Source organism: Haliaeetus leucocephalus, unplaced genomic scaffold (genome assembly GCF_000737465.1).
Source record: "Haliaeetus leucocephalus isolate CR32 unplaced genomic scaffold, Haliaeetus_leucocephalus-4.0 Scaffold944, whole genome shotgun sequence".
Taxonomy (NCBI): Eukaryota; Metazoa; Chordata; class Aves; order Accipitriformes; family Accipitridae; genus Haliaeetus; species Haliaeetus leucocephalus.
In genome coordinates, this window is record NW_010973380.1 from 2,913,309 (window position 1) to 2,932,407 (window position 19,099).

Here is a 19,099-nt window from a genome sequence, read left to right on the forward strand (position 1 = left end):
AAAGAGGAAAGGATTTATTGAAGAGCTGTTCCAGGCTCCTGCCTGCATCCTACGAGAGGCTGAAGGAACATCTCCTCCTGTGGAGGTGACAGCAGGGCTTTGGGAGTGTGTCTTCTCCACTGCATGGGCATAAAGTGGGGAAAAAGCCCACAACTGTGAGTGGTTACCGGGTCCTTGGTCTCACTTGGCCGGAGCAGATTTGCACTGCAAATCTGATGACGTTCATCACTTTGGCCGCCCATCCCTGCAGCAGGGATGCGTTCGGCTTTCCCCAAAGCATTGGCTCCGTGCTGAGGCACGGCAGCCCTCTGGTTCAGACCCCTGTGCCACTGGGCTCGGGTCATCCAAGTGACATATGGCCAAGTGGTTCTGGGGCAAAAAAACCAAACATAGTGATTTCCTGGCTTTCAAAAGGGCCCACTTCAGGATTATGAGGTACGGGCAGTGTCAAATTCGTGAAGTCCTTGCTTTTCTTCTGCAGAAGTCACAGGTAATTATATTCTGTGCAGGAAGATAACCTCTGGCTGGTGAAGCTTTGAACTGAGAGGAGAAAGGGAGAAATGAAAGAACAAGAGTAGACTGGGGGAAAAGGGAGCCGAGGGTAGTTTTCAGTGAAGTGCAAGCGTTCGGAGAGAAATCAAAAACTGGTGCTGCGGTCTTTGTTGTTGTCGTTCTGGTCTTTATGAACAGGTGGCAGGACAGAAGTTGTCCAAGTTACCTCGTGCCTCTCCCAATGGCGCATTCAGTGCTGCGCCGGACACAGGACCGCTGTGAGCCCCTGCCGGACCGCAGGCAGCTGCCTGCCTTGCAGCATCCCCAGCTGCCTCCAACCACCCGCCAGGCAGAAGCTGGCAGGGGGACGGGGGGGTGCTCAAGCTGTGAAGTAGGGTCATGGCCAGAGAGCAGGGAAACGTTGGGTAGAGGATGTTTTCCCCACCCCAGATGTTTTCAGGGTTCCAGCCACTCTGGCCTGGTGCAACACGGGGCAAAGCAGCACAGCAGGAGAGGGAGATCAGTGGAGGAACCAGCCATCTTCTCTGAGACACGGCCTGGGGACACATCCTGGCAACTGGTTGCTTTCAGCATGCCATCATCTGCCAGAGGTGCCACGCTGCCCTCCAGGGAAAGAAAGGCACAAACAAAACAACACAACCCACCTCCCGAATCTTCATTTAGAGAGTGTGGCTTCAATTAAATGCAATTACTTACTTTTGAATCAAGGGCAACTTCTCTTGCATGTATTTGCTGTCCCCAGTGGCTTCTCTGAGAGAGAGAGAGTTGCTCCATGAGGGTAGGCGCTAATGAAGGAGAGCTTCCAAATGAGTGCATGTGTCGCTGCATCTAGGTCAGAAGAGCCAGATGAAAGTATCTTCCATGTTTCTCTCTTGTTTTTGTTTTTTTTTTTTTAAACTGGGCTTCTAATAAACATGTTAACTTTCCAAATTATTATAAGCAGCTGCATCTATCAGCAGCACGCAAGGATATATTTACTGCATTTGAAAGCTCTCTAATGAAGCTTTGAAGTCCAGCTCATCCCAGATTCATACGGGGAAGGAGCTGTAGCCGTCGTGGCACTCTTCTGCTGACTTCTGAAGATGTGAAACTTGAAAGCAACTATTTCTTTGCAAATACGGACAGGTGTGAGAAGCCTTTTTATAAAAAGTAAATAGATATTGAAATATGGATACTCAAATGGATACTTCAAAACCTACATCTGACTGTCACAGAGTTTTGTTTGTGTATTGCAGGGGCTTTCTTTTACTCTTCTTACCAACACTATCCCTACACAGTCCATATTTGCACTTAATCCCGTGCTGCTTTTCATTTTAGTATCATCATCCAGAGAACCAGAGCTTCCTTATACTGCCTCAGTCCTGCATTCAAGAAAACTGGTTGAACCTCAAAAAAAAAAAATTTAAAAAATTTCATATGAGTAACATGCATAAAATCAACAGAAAGGTTTTTACTCTGTGGATTCTTCCACAGCTTGAGGCTCAGATTCCTTTTTCTCAGGGGCCTGAGAAATGCTGCAGGGTGAAATAACTGCAGCATTAAATAGCACAGCATCACGAAACAGTGGATATTGCTGGGTTTTATAATCACAAACCCTGTTATGGTGCTTCTGCATGGTGCTCCCAGTACACCCACACATATTAGACATATAAACTCTCCAGGAAACGCTTGTGCTGCTGTGGGAAACCACACGGCGTTGGCACACGGAGAACCTAATTGCACCCTCCAGACACTCCTACAAAACTAGCAATAAGCAAAGCTAGAAAGTATTGAACACATTTGGATTTTCCAGTCTCTGGAAGGGTATGTATGTTGAATTAAACTTAGAGCTGTGTAGTCTCCACTGAATTACTGTTTCCTTTTGGTCTGTACTAAAGATAGTGATGGAACAGGTATGAGCGTGTGTAATGGGTAGGTAGGTATCACAGTATTTGGGTTCTTGCTCGCTTTCTTTCTTCTCTTTATTCAGTTTCTTTCCTTCTCTTGGTGTCGGGATATTTGTAGTTCTTCAGGGCTCCATCTTCTGCATCAAAAATAAAGGTGAAACCCATTTTTAATCTACACTTTTAAGAAAGTGTGTGTCTCTGTGTATATATATGTACCCTATCTATGCAGTGGCATATATCTGAGGTTACTATGTTGTGATCAGCTCCATTTAAATTCACTACAAGAAATTAAGATAGAAAGGAAGGAGAAATGGCTGTTCCCTCAATACTGTTTCCCCATCTCCCAGTAATGTTCACCATATGCGATGTCCTTTGGGTGCTGACTCTGTTGTGGATTTATCCCCCATAGATCATCTTCCGGAAGATCAGCGATGTCAAGAAGGAAGAAGAGGAGCGCCTGCGCCAGAAGAACGAGGTGACGCTGAGCATCCCTGTGGACCACCCTGTGCGGAAACTCTTCCAGAAATTCAAACAGCAAAAGGAGATGCGTAATCAAGGCTCAACCCACATCGACCCGGAGAGGAACCAGCTTCAGGTGGAAAGCCGGAGCGTGCAGAACGGGGCCTCCATCACAGGCACCAGCGTGGTCACCGTGTCTCAGATCACCCCCATCCAGACGTCCCTGGCTTACATGAAAACCAGTGAGGCCGTGAAGCAGAACAACAGGGATGCGATGGAGCTCAAGCCAAATGGAAACGGGGACCAAAAATGTCTCAAAGTAAACAGTCCCATGCGGATGAAAAACGGGAATGGGAAAGGGTGGCTGCGACTGAAGAACACGATGGGGACTCACGAAGAGAAGAAGGAGGACTGGAACAACGTCACGAAGGCTGAGTCCATGGGGTTGCTGTCTGACGACCCCAAGTGCAATGACTCGGAGAACGGTGTAAATAAAAACCCACTGAGGAAAACAGACTCTTGTGACAGTGGAATAACAAAAAGTGACCTTCGCTTGGATAAAGCCGGTGAGACTCGCAGCCCTCTGGAGCACAGCCCCATTCAGGCTGATGCTCGGCACCCTTTCTACCCTATTCCTGAGCAGGCCTTACAAACCACGCTGCAGGAAGTCAAGCACGAACTCAAAGAAGATATCCAGCTGCTAAGCAGTAGGATGGCTGCCCTTGAGAAACAGGTGGCAGAAATTTTAAAAATATTGTCTGAAAAGAACGTACCCCAGATCTCTTCCCCCAAGTCTCATTTATCACCCCAGCGGCCCCCCCAGATACCCTGTCAGGATATTTTTAGTGTTTCAAGGCCTGCATCACCTGAATCAGAAAAAGATGAAATCCACTTTTAGCATATACCTATGTGTATATATGTATACAGTATATATGCAGAGGTGTATATATACCTTTATACATATATATGTGTGTGTGTATACGGTAAATATATATACATATATATTTTCACTTGCATCCAATATGACTTGAACACACCAAGGATTTTGATATGTAAATATTGCATGTCCAGCTGGATTCTGGCCTGCCAAAGAAAACAATTATTAACATAGATATTGCTTGTATAATATGCAGTTGACTGCATGCACACTTTACATTTATTTATAATCTCTATTATGTAATAAAAGAATGACTTTTGTTTAACAAAGGCAATGTACTATTTAAAGAATCAGGGTCTAACCTGCCAATATTGCCATGACAGTTTTGATCTCAGGCTGGGTGAATTGAGCTTTTATTTCCTCACTGTCTTTTCTGCCGAGTTAAGCAGTAGATTAACATGACGTAGAGGACACGTTCAGACTCCAGTTAGTATTGTTTCCTGGTATCGTTCCATTACAATATACTGTATATTTGGTGATAAATTCCCCTACTTCTCCTAAAGGGAGGGCTCAGTTCAGTGGCCAGGGAAGGGCACCGTGTCTGGTGCTGGGGTGGATCACTGGAATTTATTTGTGTGGGTATTGTGCATGCACAGCCTTTTATTTCAAGTATCCTCCTGCTCTTTTAACATCGTAAGTAAGAAATAATAATGGTGATTTATGTAACAAAATGAAACTAACAGAAACTGTCTCAGCTGCACTCCCTGAGTGTTTGGGGGTAACTTCTTTCTTGAAAACCTCCTTTTACTGATGCCATTTTTACTGAACTGTTAGAGTAACATTATGTAGATTCTCTCTGCAGCACTCAGCGATGGTGTCCGGATCTGTCAGTATCTTCATTAGGATGTCCCATTTTTGCAGGGTTGAGGTTGCTCTCCCGCTGTCCCCCCCATTGCCCCTAGCAGAAAGACTTTGCACGAGGTCTGAGCAAGGGAGAGAACAATCGTATTTCAGCTCCTCGGGAGCCATGTGAGCAGGTTTGAAAGCCTGAAGTTAAAAAGCTGCAGTTAATCCCCCTCCACTCTCTTTTCTGAGGCCGCTTCTCAGTCTACAACTGCCTTTGAGAAAGAGAGAAAATAACCAGTCAGGGCAAAATTCCCTTTAGTCCAAGGTACCTGGACGACAAAGTTTGGCTAGGAGAGTGGTGGGTGTGTTGGGGAGATGAAGTCCTCCCTAGGGTGCTGCCCGCTTGCTCTTGCCTTGGCCTTGTGGAAGGTTTCAGTGCACGGAGGGGAGGCACGCTTCAAGAGCAGGCTTGCAGTGCCCGCACAGCCAGTCGTCACACGTACGAAGTCCCTTAGGTCTGTGTCAGACGCTCTGACCCTCCTCTTAGTTGGCTCCCATCAGCATCTCCCAGTCTTGAATCATGCTCAGAGCCCGTCTCCACCTCCTCGGCTCGAGCATCGCCCTCCACGCGGCACTCCTGGCTTCGCAGGGCTGCAGCAGGGCAGGCTCTTGCACTGGATCCTGCTTGTTCTCCTGTTTGGAGCTGAGGTTTTGGACTCTGCCTGGGTCTGCACCTGAGTGTGGTGGGGTTTTTTGCCTCTCTGTTTGCACTGGTTCTGAATCCAGGTACATGTGATGCACAGCAGAAATGGCCATCGCAGGTTCAGAGCTGTTAACCGGTACAGCTTGAGGCCAGCCCAGCAGAGTGCAATGGCTCCTTCACAGAAGGATTTCCCCTTCACGCTTAAATGGCCTCTTGCATCAAGATCCCATGTTTTCAAAAGTGCCTGGAGTAAAACATATGTGTACCACAAGGCATCACTATGAATCAGGTAAATAAAAGACATGTTTGTAATTAGTGGGCACCTTTACCAGACACCAATACCAGAACCGTTACTTAACATTAGGAAACTAAACTAAACTAAATTGCTTCCTGAAAAACTTAAAAAACCAAACCAAACCAAACCATCATTTACAGTAGTGGCAATTAGGAAACTGCATCTTAGGGTGAACATATCTTCTACAGTGAAATCCAAACCCCTGAATTCCCAAAAGTTCATAAGAAAGCCGAAGAAGTCATTGCTTCTGTTGTGTCAGTTCCTGGAGGCTTTTTGGGAGATGATGGTCTTTCTCATTTGCTGTTCCTTTCTGTCTGGTTTCTGCCCCTTCTTCAGTTCCTTTCTTTAGGAAGTTATAGGGAAAAAAAAAAAAGGAAGACTAAAAAGCCACCAAAAGGGACAGCTCTTCCCAAAAGCCTGGTGGTTAGGCTGCCTGCTCATTATAGTTTTCCACAGCTGCAGTTGCCACTGTCAAAACTTTCAGTTGTATTTTGCAGCTGTTGTTCTGACAGAAGTGTAAGTCTGTAACTCTGCCACCATGCTTTGGTCTTCAAGGACAAACTGCACTTGCAAAACAGCAGGAGCTTCACGGTCCTACTCTAAATCCTACCCTGGGACTTGGGTAGTTAATTGGGTGGTTATAGGGTTAGGGAGTTACAGGGTTGCTTCAGGCTCCTGGAGTATGTACAGACCTTGTGCGTACAGTTTAAGTGCCAAGCTTTGAAGAGTTGAATGTTCTTGTCTGACTCGGATTGCTGGTTAAGAAGACAGACACAGCAACTGCCCAGAGCTGCCCAGTGAATAGCTGAGTCACGGAGGCTGTCTGGGGGCCAGATTTTGGTAAAGTTCCTCGAATGCATGAATCTGCCACGATGCGATGCTGCAGAAGAGCCAGCAGGGTAATGGGGGTGACTTCGTTAGAAAGCTTTAGCCTTAATGGCATTCCTCTGCCTTTGTGAAGGACTTCTTTTCTTTGTAACTGATGCTAATTCTAGTTAGAACTGCATGGCATGCAAAGGGATCTCTATTTAGGTTTATCTTGCAAGTCAGGTGTAACATTGTGCCACTTTACAGTGAGAGAACATGTAACAGGATTAATCTGACCTTGAAAATTATTTGAGCCCAGAATGTCTATTACACAACTGGTTAAAATGTGTAGTGGCTAAAAGCTATATATAGTCTAAAATACCAAGTTCATGAAACAAATACGGTGTTTCCAGGTCCATTTCTAGTGCTGCTTTGACTCTGATATTCCACTATTGTCCATTGCAAGTTCAGTGGAACCAGCTTGTACTTTGCAGGAGGTAGTAGCGCAATGGGTGTCTTGCAAACACGATAAACGCAGCCTGCAGATGGGCTATCCCAGGTCTTGTGTGCTGGGGGTGCAGCCGGAGGCCCAATTTGCAGGATTGACTCTGGTGGCTATTGCTCTGAAAATTTGGCTTGTACAATTCTGAAGCACTTTGCCTTTGCAGTTTCATGATGGGAGCATTACGTGTTGTTTCATGGAGCTGTTACCTGGGCACTGGTTCCTGTCCCCTAGCAGTTGTGCATGATGCGATCGAGCGTGCTGCCGACCGGGGCATTCCTTTTCTGTTAAAGAAGCATGAGTCATGGTCCTGTAGTTCAGGCTTGACTGAAAGCAACCACCTATAGTCATAAGTGCAATAAGGACACAAACGTGTCTCTTCCACCTAAGCCGGTGCACAAGCAGCTACGTGCTGCGTGGAGGGAGCTCTCGGCTGCATGCTCCCTTCCCTTTAAGAGCTGTATACCCGTATGGATGTTCCTGCTGTGTGCTGGTAACAGCGTTCTTAGCACTTACCTTGTGCTTTGTGTGTTCAAAGCATTTTACCTGCACAGAAGTGGATTTTATCTTTGTGGACTTTGGAATAGAAATCAAACGTGTACAGAAAAGTAAACACTTTCCAAAGCAAATGAACTAGAGTACCTTTAATAGCTTTTTTGTGTAACGTTACATATACGAGATAGAAGAGCACTTCAGGATAATAACTAAAAAAATTAATTGTTGTAGTGAAGATTCAGTTCTAATGAGTTTGTATTTGTAAATCCTTTTTTCCATCTTTCTGTCTTTGCCAGGGGACAGGGGTTAGAGCAGAGCTGACTCTGGAAGTGACAAAGTTAAGCTTTGCCCATTTGTTCTTTTCCCTCTTCTGCAGAAGTAGCACAACTATAGGGACTGGATGCTGCTGGCACCAAAGTTTGGGCTCATTGCTAGATTCAAATTCAGTCTGCATTTACCACCACATGGAAAGCAACTCTGTTACACAGGTGTGAACTGAAGGTTGAATCTGATGATCGTATTGGACCTTAAAGTGTATTTTGGATCCCAGGACAATTTTAGAGAACTGGCAGCTGCAGAAATAACGTTGTGCTATTTGCAAGCCGTGAGCAGTCGCTCTGGAAGTAACTGAGACCATTATACAGACGTCATCGTTTGCATGGGTCAGAAAACAGATGTTGTGCTCATGAAATAGCTTGGAGGCTTTTGGGGGAAAAAGATGTCCTGAACTGGAAGGGAAAATAAAGCGCCAAAGGTTTAATATGGAATTTGGGAGCGAGGAGGTAGAGGGATATATTATAATGAATTGACACTTTTTTACTTGGATTTTGAGCATTTAGAAAACCCAAACCTATCTTTTGGATGTCAGAATTGGACAGATTGTTTGTTAAAATAAATATTTTTTTCCTAAGTGAGGTGGCATCAAAGTGATACCTGTTTTTTAAAAAAAGCGTTCAAATACCATTTTGCTACAGAAGAGGGTTTTAACAGGTTTTGTTACTGTTGTTTTTAATAGGCTGCATCTAAAGGCTTTTTTTCAGTTCTTTTTTTGTACCAGAAGCTCCTGTGTTAACACATATCTTCATGTCTATAGGATCTATACTGCTTTGTAGTCTTGCTGCTAACATACTTGTTAGAGAGAGTTTGAGAAGTGAGATTCCTTTGGAGAAAGGCATGTCTCCGTGGCAGCCCAGGCTCTGTGACTCTCCCATCCTGAGCTGCAGTGAGAGCTGTGAGCACTAAACAGCAATAGTTTGCATTTTTCTTGGCACTTCTGGATCTGCACTGCTATCCTTCAGGGAATTTAAGGAAGGAAATAGAAAAGTCGACGCTGTCATTTTTCCTGGATGGCCCCAGTCCTTCACGTATGTCTGTGCTGCCAAAGCAGCGCTTTCCCATGTAGCCTACAGAGAGGAAAAGTTTGATCCAGCTAGATTTCCACATCTGCAAATATTTTTTATAACTTTCCCTTTATTTTTTGGTACAAACTGATAACATGATCTCTACGTGTTTTGTTGGTTTTAGTACATTACAGTGCATTTCAAAATTAAATAAATTCTTAAAGCAAAGTGCTGAATGGACCTAAAACAGACAAGAAGTCCACATTATTTCTGGCAGAAAAGCAGCAAATTTTCCTACTGACATAAAGAATATTGTGCAAAGATCAGCTTCGTGATATCTAACAAATGACAAACAAAATAAAATCATCCTTACTGAGGGTGCATTTAGTCATACAGAAAATTGACCTTGTGTTGCACAGTGGGACAAGAAGGCACATATTGATTTTGAATATTCAAATGATAGAATCATTCAAAAAGGGCTTGACCAGGCCATGATAAATAAATCATATTAATTTTTCATATGTTAATCAGCCTCCTGATGCAAGGCAGGTGGAACCAGGCATCTGGGACAATATTCTCACAACCTTTTTATCCATTGTCTATAAAGCAGATAAGTACATTTCTTCATTATTTTCTGCTTGGAGATGTAAGTTTGCTTGGCCCATAGTCTGAGACTATTGGTGTGCACCAACTCAGTATTTGGCTGTCTGCCACAAATACATCAATTAGCCTTAATTAAAAGCCCTATAAAAAGGATTTTATATTAGGTTGGGCTCAGTCGTCCCCCCCCCATCCTCCCCTGCCAGTGGCATGAGTGTATGTTATCTGGCTCAGAGCAGATTCAGTTCAGAACGAGCAATTGGCAGAGTATATTTCTGCCTGCCTGCCTGCAAAGGATATATCAACACACCATATGCATATATACCTGCCTATTTGGAATGGGGACTCAGATCTGGCCCGTTTAAGACAGGTGTTTTGGACAGGTGGGATAAATCGTGCTGTGGAGGTGCCAGTCTCTCATCATTTACTGTAGAGTAATGACTTTAGATTAGACACTTTATTTGTAGACTGCTGGAGGGTAAATGAAGTGAATGCAACCCATAACTCAAGCTTCCAGCCTGATCTCGTTTGTATAAAAAGATGCCTCCTAAAGGGACTACTTACCATCTTCCCAGCACAGAAGAACTTTCATATAGGTGTGACTAACAGTACAGGGAACGCTGAAATGTCTCAGCCTGCAGCCAGAAACAAAGTGTTCAGCTCCTAAACTGCTAATGAGAGCTCCATAAAGACACTCAGATGCTCAGTTCTTGGCCTGTGGTGATCAGGTTTTTAACTTTTTACCCCAATGCCATGGCAGGATAGTCCAGGGACCCCCATTTTCACAGGTATATAGCAGTTGAGATGCTCTTCATCATGATGCGCAACGCCAAGGCACCGCAGGGAATTGCCAGTCAATTTTGGGACAGTAAAAGACCACCACCTATTTGGGATCTTTGACTGCTCTGAGGTCTTGAGGATGTTAGGAGTTTTATAGCTGAGCTGTGGCATGCAGTGGAAAGAACCCAAGGCTCGGAAACATCCAACAAAGGGGAAAATTGTAGTGAAGAACTTCCAAGGTAGACAGAGAGTGACCAACTGCCAGGCGATTGCCCAGGCTACAGCAGAGCCCTGGCTCTGTGCTGTGCAGTGGGAGGAGAGGGGGGAGAGGGAGAGGAAAGAGTGTAAAGAATAGTGTCCAAAAATGGTGACAATGTTCCACTGAAGTCAATACTTACTAGTCTCTGCGTAGTGGCTGTTTGCATCTTCCTAATTTATTTATTTGGAAGTTGACAGGCTCCTCTTTCCTTCAGGTGGCATTTAAGGATGAGTCTGGCAGCTCTTTCTGGGGTGACAGCTGCGGAACAGGGAAAGGCCATTAGAGGATACTCAAATATAGATGCCCTTAGGGGAAAATGTGGGCTTCAGGAGAGCCAAAGCTCTTCCAGCTTGCCAAAGACCTGTTGGAAGGGGGCATATAGTATCCAAACTGTGTAGCATCGGTGTTTGGACTCTATATTTGAAGCTGGCCCTGCTTTAAGCAGGGGGGTTGGACCAAATGATTTCCAAAAGGTCCCGTCCAAGCTATGTTGTTTTATCATCCGGTGATTCTGTACATTTTAATAGCACAAATAGAGAGCAGGTAAAATTTGAAGGTTCTTAGTTATGTTCCGTTATTTTCTGGTTTTCAATTTAAATACCATACTGAGGAATGTGGTGCCAACTTTCAAGATAATGAATATTTCTAAGAGCTGATACTTATCAAGCAGACACCAGAGAAATTTGGCATATTCTGAAACTATGGCATATAAATAAATGAAGCCCGTCACTGGGCATCAGCTAACATCCACACTTGAAGCCAAACACTGAAAAAAATGTCTCAGTGACCATGCAGTTTCTGGAAACAGTGGGCTAATATGGATGCATTAGCAACACCCACTCCCTCTTCCAACCTCTTCCCTGGCCCAGTGAAAGGTGATTACGGTGTCTGAAAATGCCATCAGAAAATCAATAGCATTTGAGCTGGTTTTCGGTGTTGCGCTGGCAGACATGCACATCCAAGGCTATAGAAAACGTGTGAAGGGCAGTGGCAAGTAGGTTTCTTGTTAGTGGCTGGATCCGGAGGTGATTCTCAGCCCTCTGGATTCAGCCTGCTCCTGCCACTGTCAGTTTGTGGACACTATTGCTGAAATGGCCTGGGCTTGCCCAAAGGGTCTGGGTACGCCCATGCTGGCCCGTGCACATCCCTAGAGTCTGCCCCAGCCCCATTCCCAGGCTTATTCCCTGCTTTTCTAGGCACATTCCAAGGTTTACACCTGGCCCTATTAGATTTAACTGAAAAGCCATTTTTCCAGACTCTGTAACCTCCTCCATATCCATGATGCCTCACAGGGTTACTCAAAAAAATCCTTTCCAATCTGTGGCTTAGCAGCAAGTCTCCAAATTAAACAGGAATAACAGGGCAAGCCTTCTTCCATTCTCAGTGCACTATGTTATTAAACAAACCTTCATTTTAATTTTATTTATGGACCTTTTGTACAATCTTGAACAGTACAGTGTTCCATGGAATAGCAGGGATTGGAGAGTTTGCGGGTTTTAATGAGCCAGTTTGAGAAAGGGAACTCAAGTGAGACACCAGCTTCATGCTCAGTCCAGCATCTGCCATGTGTGACCATTTCCTCTGGTTTCCTCCTCTGGTTACACCTTAGGTGAACTTCACCACCAGCAGCACTTTGAACTGATGCCGTGTAGTGCTAGTAAAAGTCTTCTTCATTTCCTCAGGCAGACCTTAGGGCTCTGCTCAACATTTCCATGTGGGCTATGCCAGGACACGCAGGTGCTTTCCCGTCCTAGGCTTGGTTTCAGAAGAATTTCCTGAGTTGTTGCACCTCTTTTCTCCATCACCACTTTGTTTTCCTAGGAAAAAAACCCTTTTGTGCTGGTGTCCACCTCCTCCAGCTGGTGGGGCAGGAGAGGACACGCACGGCTCATTTCAAGCAGGCGAGGAGTGGTGTGGTACACGGTGCTTTCTGGCTGATCAGTTGGGAATCCAGTTACATCCAGGGCTGCTGCCAGGACCATTAGTCGGATGTCACAGTTCAGTTTGTAAATTAGGTGTCTTACCCGAGCTCTTATGGAAAAAGTTTTTTTTTTCTCTAAAGCAAAACAAAATTTCTGCTCTGCTTCTAATTAGTCCTTTGTTGTCCCTGCAGGATTAATTACTGCCTTCTTCACTTGTATCATCAAATGTTGTTTGGCAATGGCTTCTTTTTTTTTTTTTTATTTTAGGTATAATTAGGAGTCCTGGCATTACAAACAAGCTCAGTCAGGTGGTACTTAAAAATTACAGAGCTGGAATGTCACCTCCACTAGTAGTTTAAACCGAGCTCTTGAATACCAGCAACCCCATTGCACTCACTGCATGTTCAGAGCTTATTGCTGTGGGGTCATCAGCACATCAGTGTGAACGTCCTTCTCCTGCAATCAGTAACAGAAGGGTTTTTGTTCTGCAGAGTCCTCCCACGATGTGGCTCTTCTTAGAAAAGGACTGTGGGCCCAAGGATGCTATGGTACCTCCCAACTCTTCCTACTGCCCGTTGATGCTCTGTAGATTCCCAGCCACATTTTTTTTTTGACTTAAAGGAAGGGCTGAATGCCACCAACTGCATAATTCTATCAAGTGGTAAATTCAATTTATCGAGTAGGAGAGGCAGTAGCTAGCAAGGATTTGGGTTTTAAAAATCTGCCTTGTGGGAATTGGGCAAGCTACCAGAAAGACAATAAAGGATTTATCTGGCAATGCATGCCAAACATGTGAGCGGGAGAATTTATTGATACCAGTGAAAAAGCTCATTAGCGTTAAAGTGCAAAGCAAACACTGTAAATGTACCTTTCAACTGTCCCAATAAAAGCCCTGTACTCAGACAAGGGGAACTAAGGCTTGTTTCTGTGGAGTGCAGAACTGGCTAATCAGCTTTCCCAGAAAACTTGCATGCAAAACATGTTCCCTCAAATGGAGTAGTTAGCACTATTTTACTAGCACCGGCAAATTTCACAACTAACCTCAATGTATTTCCCCTGCCACTAGTTCCGCAGTGATTCAAAGATGCTCCTAAAGCTGGTACTGCAGTATTTCTCATAGGACAGGTTTGTTCCCTTCCTCGCTTGCCACTGATTGTCGATTATTTGCCCTTTAAGAAAGCTGTGGCCCTGTAAGGGACATGGGACACCACAATAAACCTGCAGCTTGTGGGGATGCAGTGGAGATAAAGGTTCACCATATTTTTTTCCGGAAAACATGCCAGTAACAAAAATATACTTGCTAACTGTCTAAAGCTCCAATGCCTTATCAGCACAGTTTATGTAATGAAATCCCATTAGTACTGCAAACCGTTCTCACATGAATTAGGACATGATACGCTTCATAAACTTTACATACCTATTTACTGTTGTTATGCATACAGCACTCGGCTGGGGCTTTTACATGCAGGTGTAGTTCTGTATCTTGTGATAATTTCTGCGTGTTTTCAAAGCTACGTAATACGAAGCAGAATATTTTCCACAATGAAAAGCAGTGTTTCCCTTCCTTGTTGGTTTATCTCTTTTCTCTTTCTCTTTCTTTCTGTCTTTTCTTTCACTTTTCCTCCTTCTTGACTTCTTTTTTTCTTGCCTAGATTATTAGGCTAGCAACTTGTAGAAATGGGAAAATTGATTAAGTAATGTTGTATCAGCAGATTTAATGACATAATGATCTGTTTTGCTATTTGTGTTCAGGAGAAATAATATGCTGATAGGAATTGTAGTTAGAGCTGATTTGTTAATGTCCTGCTTAAATACCAGCCAGTGACAGAGTGATTCAGTAAAGTGGTCTCAGCAGATCTTCTGAATTGTGTTCTTTGTTTTGAAGGTAAATATTTTCAGACTTCGTGCATCTTCTGTAAATGTTCTTATTGAGCTCAGTGGAAATCTTTCCATTAATTTCTCTATCCTCTAACCCAGTTCTCACAGACGGACCTGGACAGTGAGTTCCAGTGTGGGCTGAGCTTTCTCAAAACCGAGAACTGCGGGTACTAGAATTTTAATTTCAGGCCCTTGTCTAATGCAAATGGATCCAAGATTCATGCCCTACAAAATGCTGCATGCCAAATGCAGGCAGAAACGTACAGGATGTGTTTGAAGATTGGGACAGCAAGGTGAATTGCCATAAAAATCAGCTGAACCGATCAGGGAAAGGGCACTTTTTAATTAATACATATTTGAATCCAAATGACTTATTCTCGGTGTCTGAACTGTCAGTAATTTCCATCCAAAGTAACTGCTCAAAATTCATGACTGTCTAGAATATCCTTGTGCAAGCCAGATATGTACATAATCTGTGCAAACTCTCTCTGGGGAGAAGCACAGTTAAAAATAAAGTTATTATTGCTACTGCAGAGACGCACAGTGACAAAGACAGGAGGTTGTGCACCAGGTACTGTGGGACTCTGAATCCTGCCCTGCAGCCCTGTATCCAAGCATTGCTGATTCGGACGTGGGCTGATGTGCTCAGCTTTTGTTTGTGTTTCCTCATGTCCATCCGCAGCTGGAGCGGAGCAGAGCATCACACAGGGAAGGAGCAGCTTGCGTAGGACTTCATGAGGTGTAGCCCTCACCCCAGACCCAGACCAGGCTTCGAAGGATGAAGTCCTGGCTCCATGAGGGCCATGGGAGTTTTGGCATGGGTTTTAGGATTCCTCCCCTGCCTTCCTCATCCCTTTGAAATGCTTATGTGTTCCCACTTATGTTTTAGGAACTAGTCATCCTAGTCTCTTAAATGAAGGAAAGTCTGGGGAATATATACTGGGAGGAAAGAGGGACGAGGGGTGGGCATGATCTTGCCTATATGTCTGTGCACCCCCAGCTCCCCAGTGGTGTCTGGTGAAGTACCCTCGTAACGCCGTGCTCACAGTATTCTGACAATTAGTGGCAGGGGGAGATTTTTCTAAATGAAGTGTGTCATCTTTGAGGACCTCATTACAGTCAAAATGTTGTACTATTTTTCAAGCTTTTTTTCTTAGGCTTTCCCCCTCACCCCAAATGAGAAGTGAAAACTAAACTGAGCAGGAGCTGCTATACAAGCCTGCACAGAAGAGGCTAAATCTAAAAAACCACCCCAGCCTGCCCTCGTGATGTACCCACATGGTCTGTGCTGAGCACCCATCCTAGGCATAACCTGCCTTCTCTTTCTTTTTCTCCGCTGAAATGCAGCTGCACGGCCAATATACATATTTTTTCTTCTTTCCCTGGGAGCAGGCAGCTTTGTATTGCCAGCTCAGCGCTCACTGACCCACACTTGTGCCGCGATGTCTCGCTCTGCACCCCTGAGCACCTAACAGGGACAATCCTGCAGCGCTAATCCCTGGCTTGTGGGAATTGTTCCACTAACATTAGCAGGACTTTCTTCCCAAGCAAAGCATAATGGGCTTTAAAGCCTCCTTTTTTTTACCCTGAGGTCCTTAGTTTTGATTTAAAATTTCAAGGTGTCCCATTAGCTGAAAAAGCACCAGCTGGTATAATCGTGTTTGTGCAACCCTCATGGAGAAGTTGGGCAAAACAACTGGTTTTAAAAGCTCATATGGGAAAAAACTGATCTACAGAGTAACTTTTGAATGTATGTGATTCACAGACACTGGACTGCGGGGAAGAAAAATATTTTGAGAAAACTCTTTTTTGCAAGGGAGAAATTGGGGGAAAGGGTTATTGCTTAGATAATGTTTCTTTTGTTACTACTTGCTGCTCTTTGTACACTAGCCAATGCAAATGACATTCATGTTACTGACAATATTTTTGAACAGCCCAGCTATCTTTTTTGCTGTTGTTAATATACTGAGGATTTGGGGGATTTTAAATGCCTCTGCCTTTCAGGATTATTTCTACAAAAGCAATTGAGAACTGTATTTTGACAGCAGGAAGCTTATAAAAACCTAGAGAAAAAAATAAAGCATTTGAAACTGAACAGCTATAAAAGGAATGCACCTCTGCTACCATATCAGAAATCTGCAAAGCGATCAAGAATTACATCAAGGAAGGATCATCTTTGTACTGAAAATCACACATTGGTTCATACAGAGTGGATGCTCCCTTGACCACTCGCGTAACTGCCGAGGAAGAATGCGTGGGAACGCTTTGGTTAAATGTGACTACCCTGTCACTTTTGGACGTTGCCGTGTGTGGTCGATTGAAATTGGTTAATCTGTAGCAAGCTTCTTGTTGCACTTTTCTGTTTGCTAAAATTCAACAAGGAAAATGTGGGTCACTTTAAAGCATTGGCAGACAACTGTTTCTAACCCAAAGGATTATGGGTTTTAGCACAATGAACTGTACTTCTTCAGGGAGGATCAACGTTGATTTTTTTTTTCCACACGTCTTTATTTACATGTGGCTATATTTTCATTGATACAGAATAAAAAGTGCATTTTATTGACCTCGTGTGTTTGTGTTGTTACTTCTCTTGAGCTCTGGCACCATAAAAGCGATAGCTCTTGTTTTCCTGGCCAAAGCAGAACACAATTTTTTAAGATTAATGAGCAAAACATAATCTTGTTTTTAGGAGGCTAGGGGAGGGGGGAGACACATAAATCTATTGTTAGAATAGAGCTTGTATAGAGAACAATAGGAACAATGCTTGGCCTTCCTCCTCACTAGCCTGAAGACAATAGGAAATAAATCAAGCTGAGCTGGGCACAGGTATCTCATCCGTAAAACTTCTGTAGCTTCTAATTCCCTCTCCCAGGCAAATCAGGGTGAAGAGGGAATACTTTATCTAAATGGATAGTAAGTATTTGCTTATAACCTTTTGTTCATAAAATGTTCCATTTTATTTGGTGTGAATGCATAACTTACTTTGCTTCAAAAAAATTCCATATGTTAACTACATTCCAAATAAAAAATGAAGATTGGGAGGGTGGGGTAGAGGCAGAAGTGTTTCACTTGGAAATTTAAATAATTTCTACTACATTTCGTCCCTTTGCTTCTTACATCATTAGCTTCATCACAGGTGGCATTCCCCAAAGAATCATCTGTGCCAAGGTGCCAGTGACTTTTCTGACATAAATATACACAACACTGCCAACGTGTTCTTGAAACCACGATTGCTCCAAAACTCCTTCAGCTCAGAAACCAAAGCACGTGGAAATTGGTGGAGTTTTCTCTATTCCCTTCAAGTAGCTTTGACCCAGATCCTACAGCCTTTGTCCCAGCCAGTGATGGTATCAGGGTGTGGAGGGGTAATTACAGTTGTGACGGACAGAGTGGAACTAATTCAGTTTGAGGGTGAAGCATCCAAATCTAGCTGTCCACAGATAGGTGTTGCCATCTGTAGGGACAGGTTCTCTGGCGAGAAAATGTTTTCTATTTATGGTGAAAAATACCCATTGCTGACCTTTTCTTTTTCTGACTGGCTGAGCGCTTACTCTCAGCATCCTCAGCTGCAGTGAGAAGACCCCAGGCTCAGCACAGGAGGGAGGACGGCTTAAAGCCTTCATGGCAGGCACTGGTAGAACAGGCCATAATTTCCATTGCTGAAAACCCAGTGGCAGAGACCATTCGTGCTGCTTGTCTTTCATAATTAGGGTTGGCTTTTGCCAGGTAGGAAGCTGGCAGCATCAGTGCAGCAGCTTTTTCCAAGTGGGCGTTTGGGACTGTGTCAAGGCTGTGCATCCCAGCCCTGGGAGCCACGCTGGAAAGGGAGCTGCCAGGCACAATGGAGGGAGACTGAAGGATGAAGCAAGAGTGGATTTATTTGCAGGAGCTAATTTGTTACTGGCTGACAGCACTGGTTTGTGCGGTAGTGCAGCTGTGCCTGAGCAAGCTGGCAACTGCTGTCATTATCCATGGGACTGGTCCTCACCAGCATCCCAAAATCCTTCCACCCCCCACCCCCCCCAGACAAGGTTGGGCTTGTACCCCTGCAAGTGGCAAGGATGCCAGCCGAGGTGCAGGATCAGTCCCCGCGATTGCCCAGGCCCTGAGGGAGAGAAAGCGCCTGTTTCACTTTGCAGATTGCTTTACCTGTGCATATTACCTCTACCTAAACAAGCCCTGAAAGCCAGGGAAACAAGTTAGCATACATGCATAGCTCATGCCCTTTATCAAAGCACCATCCAACACTGAAGATTATTCCCAGGGCTGATGCTCCCGCTGATTTAGGATCCAGCTATAAACAACGTTTGTAAGCTAACACGGACCAGGAGCACAGGGCAGAGGCAGAGGCTTGGTTCAGACTGGCTCCTTCCTCACATCAGTGCACCCTTTACAGGCAACTTCTTACAGAAGTTTTTTTCCTAATTGCACACAGTGATGCTATTTGGCAGAGAATAAGGCTAAAATGATCATCTTACACCTCTGATTAGGCAAAGCAATGAAGACGGAGTGAGCAAGTTCTCTACTGTTGGAAATTCTCTGATGGTTTGCTGCATAGAAATAAAACAGCTTCTCTCTTCAGAGCAAAAATTGAGCCAGACATTGAAAGCTACAAACGGATAGAGGTATACCACTGATGTCAGCTATTTTGGGGGCCACCTTGACCACTTCTGTCTCCTGGCCAATGATTTCCATCTAGCCAGGTCTGCCTGAGTATAGTCTCTTGCTCACCTGGTTGCACCTCATTGCCTTCAGGCATGAGCAGGCTGGTCCTGCAAGCCTGAGGTTGGAGTGTTCGAAGCATTTGGGCAGGATGGGGCAGATATTTGAAGAGCTACACTGAGCTCACGTGGAGCAATACATCTCTGCAAACACCTTTGTGGCAGCACTGCTCAGTGCTTTTGACTGTCAGTACTAGCAGCTGCTCAGCAGTCACT

The 19,099-nt window shown here is 44.4% G+C and overlaps 1 protein-coding gene across 1 annotated transcript in view; it reads left to right on the forward strand.

Annotated features, from left to right (window-relative positions):
• Window positions 1-3,756, forward strand: part of KCNH5 (potassium voltage-gated channel, subfamily H (eag-related), member 5) — a 159,725-nt gene extending 155,969 nt beyond the window's left edge. The window contains exon 11 of the mRNA XM_010584153.1: window positions 2,809-3,756. Within this exon, the coding sequence (XP_010582455.1) occupies window positions 2,809-3,756 (948 nt within the window). The remainder of the gene's footprint in view (window positions 1-2,808) is intronic.
• Window positions 3,757-19,099: the final 15,343 nt, after the last annotated feature.